Source organism: Palaemon carinicauda, chromosome 12 (genome assembly GCF_036898095.1).
Source record: "Palaemon carinicauda isolate YSFRI2023 chromosome 12, ASM3689809v2, whole genome shotgun sequence".
Classification (NCBI taxonomy): Eukaryota; Metazoa; Arthropoda; class Malacostraca; order Decapoda; family Palaemonidae; genus Palaemon; species Palaemon carinicauda.
The window spans coordinates 17,470,084-17,474,785 of NC_090736.1; the positions used below are offsets into that span (position 1 = coordinate 17,470,084).

General features: G+C 33.7%; 1 protein-coding gene across 1 annotated transcript; it reads right to left on the bottom strand.

Annotated features, from left to right (window-relative positions):
• Positions 1-1,092: 1,092 nt before the first annotated feature.
• Positions 1,093-1,488, bottom strand: LOC137650711 (tigger transposable element-derived protein 1-like). Its single transcript, XM_068383873.1, has one exon. The coding sequence runs from the start codon at positions 1,486-1,488 to the stop codon at positions 1,093-1,095; it is 396 nt and encodes a 131-aa protein (XP_068239974.1).
• Positions 1,489-4,702: the final 3,214 nt, after the last annotated feature.

Below are 4,702 nucleotides of genomic sequence, written 5' to 3' on the forward strand. Positions count from 1 at the left end.
AAAGAGAAGGAATATTAACAAATTAACTCTAGTTTTACTTCTGGGGAGAGTTGTGGTTGCCATGCAGAAGACTAGAGAGGAGGAAGACGATGGTGTTACTGTTTGGAGGGAGAATATCCCTCCATGAAAACGTTGGGTAAAATATAAGGAGATCTCTCTTTTGAACAGCGTTCACTATCACTAGATGAATCACTTAATTCACGTTTTTGGACACTTTGTCGTCTCTTTTGCATTCTTACGTTCAACCTTTACAAGGAACCTATTTAGAGACTACAGTGTTTCTATTTCTTTAAAACTGTAAGGAAATGAGCTTTCTTGCCATACTGAAGTCTTATCTGGGGGATATGATTTTAAGAAATTTTACAGGGTGTCCCACATTTTTAACATTTCCCATGTGTCACTCAAAGTGAGAGGTCTGTCGCTCTGTCCCTCCTTCCTCTCAGATGGAATGTCATCTTTACCTCTTGGTGCTCTACATTATACAACTCCAGCAGCTCCTCAGTCGGTAGCTGCTCATTGTGTTCCTAAAGCTGATCCCCGATGTTGTCCTTGACTACCTCCTACCCCATTGCCTTGTCCAGGGACACAAATTCATAATCAACTACTTACTCCATCATTGGTTCGAACCCCTCAAACTCACGCTCTACAATGCATTCAAGTCAAAGTTTCCTCCCTGCAGAATTGAGGTTTCCCTTGGTGATTTCTTTCCAGGCTTTAACAATTATTTTGAGGTAGCTTACAATGTGGAAAGTTAAGTTGGTAAGCTTGGTACCTTTGGCGACCTTGAAATTTCTCTGGAACATTGCCTTCATATAGAGTTCTTTTATATTTTAATATTACCTGCTGACCCATGGACTGGAGAAATGGAGTGGTTTTAGACGCCAGGAACTTGATCTCGATGAATTTGAATTCTGCATCAAGAAGTCTTCAATGGCTGGAGGATGGGCAGGAGCATTGTCCATAAGCAACTAGGCTTGGAGTGGGAGATTCTTCTTCAAAGGGTACTTTTTGACCCAATCCAAAAATAAAATGCAAACCATATTGTTTGACCTCTACATGGCACTAAGCTGCTCCTTCTTCACCTTGTACTTTTTAAATGCTCGTGTATTCTTCAAATGATAACCAAAACAGGATTGATTTTGCAATCTCATTGGCATTAGCACACAACATCAGTGTTAGACAGTATTTCATGGGCTCGTGACCAGAAATTGTCTTTTCTTCTGTAGTAATGAAGGTCCTCCCAGGTATCTTTTTCCAAAAGAGACTGGTCTGCTCACAATTTGAAACTTGCTGTGGCATGTAAGACTCGGAATCCATGAACCTTTCAAATTCTACAACGAACGTCTCTTCTACCTTGACATTGGAGCTCAAAGCCTCACTATTTCTCAAAACACTATGGATGCCTGTTCTTCTCTTGAAGTTTTCAAGCGAGCCATGGCTTGCTTTTAATGTTCCTTTTTTCTTGGTGTGCAGACTTGCCTGACTCATTTTTCAAAAGGGAAGAATACAAGAATTCTACATTTTCACAAATTATGTTCCTGGTTATTGTATCTCTGGCTAACTGCTTCTTTTTTATCCACATGAGAAAAAGTTGTTGGCGTTACCTAGAATATGCGGCCGTTGTTTTGTCAAATTATGCACCTTTTTTTTTTTTTTAGCAACAACTACATTGATTTATTTTTTTGTTCAGGATTGTGAAAACTGTCAACATAAAAGTGTGCTTGTTTGCAAGGACTTTCAAATGCTCACCTTCATCATGCGAATTGATAATTTCTTTTTCCCCCTCGAACGTGATCATCATGTTTTCTTATTTATTGATAATCTTGAGGGGAATATTCGAGATGCTATACTTTTAACTTGATGTGAACAATATCACATCACAATTCTATGAAAAACCTGCAGTCATAAATTTACAGAATGCACACAAGGTAACAAATGGTAATGCTAGTACAAGTACGGCGGAGAGAGGGAAAGAGTTAAGTTATAAGCAGAGGATTTTATAAGCAACAACAAATGCAGCTATTTCTAGTTCACTGCAGGAGAAAGGCTTCAGACATGTCCTTATGCATGTCTGGGGTTTGACCAGCTTTCATCACCACGCTGGCCAGTACGGATTGGTGATGATGGTCAAATTTAGTCTGATTGCTCACAGCAAACCAACTTAGACTAGTTCAGCTTTGCTGATCGGGGCAATACACAAACCATTTAAAGGTATTCCTACTCAGAAAGGGGTGGAACCAAATGGCGTAAAAGTTAAGTGAGCACTACATGTGAAAGGTATGCTTTGTGACTTTTGTGTGCATTACATGCTAGTCTCTTTAATACTTTTCCACAAAAAAATTCGAATACAGTAGAAATATTTTCTCGCAGACCAATGCAATGCTCATATATTGATTTGAAAATTATTACTTATATACTGATATGAATAGGTTTCGTGATATGCTGATTTTCTCGTATTCTGAGTTACTCGTAACCCAAGGTATTACTGTAGACTGTTTTACTCGTTACATGAGAGTCGTCGAACAGTATATGTATCATATTACGATGAATATTCAATCTCCTAAGTCAGAACATATTTATCTTTAAATGAAAATATAATTTTTCCCGAAGCATACATTTTTTTTATTCTCTCCTCTGTAGATATCTGAGCATACGTCTTTGTATGTTAAAAAAGATTTTTTTAATTTGTAATTATTTATATCATAAAAAATTCGGAAGTATCTTACACTCACACACACTTGTTTATATATATATATATATATATATATATATATATATATATATATATATATATATATATATATATATATATATATATATATATATATATATATATATATACATATATACATATATATATATATATATATATATATATATATATATATATATATATATATATATATATATATATATATATATATATATATATATATATATATATATATATATATTTATATATATATGTTGGTTGCTTTGACTGACCAGATAGTACTACACTGGACCCCTCTCTGTTTACGACTCCCATTTTTTGCCTACATATCCATCGAATAGTCAGGCCTATTTACATATTCTCCTCTTTCCTCATACGTCTGGCAACACTTAGATAACCGAAAATTTCTTCTTCGCTCAATGGGTTAACTACTGCACTGTAATTGTTTAATGGCTTTTTTCCTCTTGCTAAAGGTAGAGGGGATTCTTTAGCTATGGTAAGCAGCTCTTCTAGTCTTTTATGAGAAGTACTCTATAAAATGAAACCATTGTTTTCTTGTCTTTGGTAGTGCCATAGCCTTTGTGTTATGGTCTTCCACTGTCTTGGATTAGAGCTCTTTGGCTTGAGGGTACACTCAGGCGCACTATTCTACTTGTTTCCTTATTTCCTCTCCTCACTGTGCTATTTTCCATGCATGAGCTTTGTGTTTTTCCAACTAGGGTCTTAGCTTAGCAAGTAATATGTATATATATATATATATATATATATATATATATATATATATATATATATATATATATATATATATATATATATATATATATATACACAAACGTATATATGTATGCATATATATCTATCTATCTATCTATCTATCTATCTACCTATATATATATATATATATATATATATATATATATATATATATATATACATATATATATATAAATATATATATATATATATATATATATATATATATATATATATATATATATATATATATATGATAAATCTTGCACATTTAGACGTGTTTTTATCTTTCTTCGTGGCCGAGTGGTTTAGTCACTGTCTATACAAGCTTGCCGACCATGGTTCGATTCCAGGCCGGTCACAAACTCTTGTCTTTGTGTGATTATGCCTCGGGCTCTGATCCCGAGGTCGTTAAGAGAATCCGGACATTAATGTATCAAAAATTTATATGGCTTATTTGGATATATATATATATATATATATATATATATATATATATATATATATATATATATATATATATATATATATATATATATATATACAAATTAGCCATATAATTTACTCCCTTAATATCTGAATTCTCTCTTATACATCGGGATCAGACACCCAAGAGGGAATCAATTCAAGGATAATAGCTTCTGGCTGACCCGGGAATAGAACACTGGTCCAGGAAGCTGGGGCGACAGTGACATAGCATTTAGGTACCTAGAGAGATGAAAGTTGATGTCAATTCTCATATACTAATACCTGTCCAATTCAGGTTTTTTGTACTTAAAATATATGGCCTATTTGAATAGCAAAAACGTCTAAATGTGGAAAACTTATCATATATTATTATTATTATTATTATTATTATTATTATTATTATTATCATTATTATTATTATTAATTGCTAAGCTACAACCATAGTTGGAAAAGCAGAGTGCTCCAACAGGGAATATAGCCCAGCAAGGAAAGGCATCAAGTAAAAAATAAATATCTCAAGAATAATAGTAAAATAAATATCTCCTATGCAAACTATAAAAGCTTTAACAAAACATAAGGAGGAGCAATTAGATAGAATAGTGTGCCCGAGTTTACCCTCAAGGAAGAGAACTCTAACCCAAAATGGTGGAAGACCATGGTACAGAGGCTATGGTACAACCCAAGACTAGAGAACAATGGTTTGATTTTGGAGTGTCCTTCTCCTAGAGGAGCTGCTTACCATAGATAAAGAGTCTCTTCTACCCTTAC

What these genes read in the sequence shown, in the direction of transcription:
- LOC137650711 (XM_068383873.1), bottom strand. Translation starts at nt 1,488, where the DNA reads ATGAGTCAGGCAAGTCTGCACACCAAGAAAAAAGGAACATTAAAAGCA.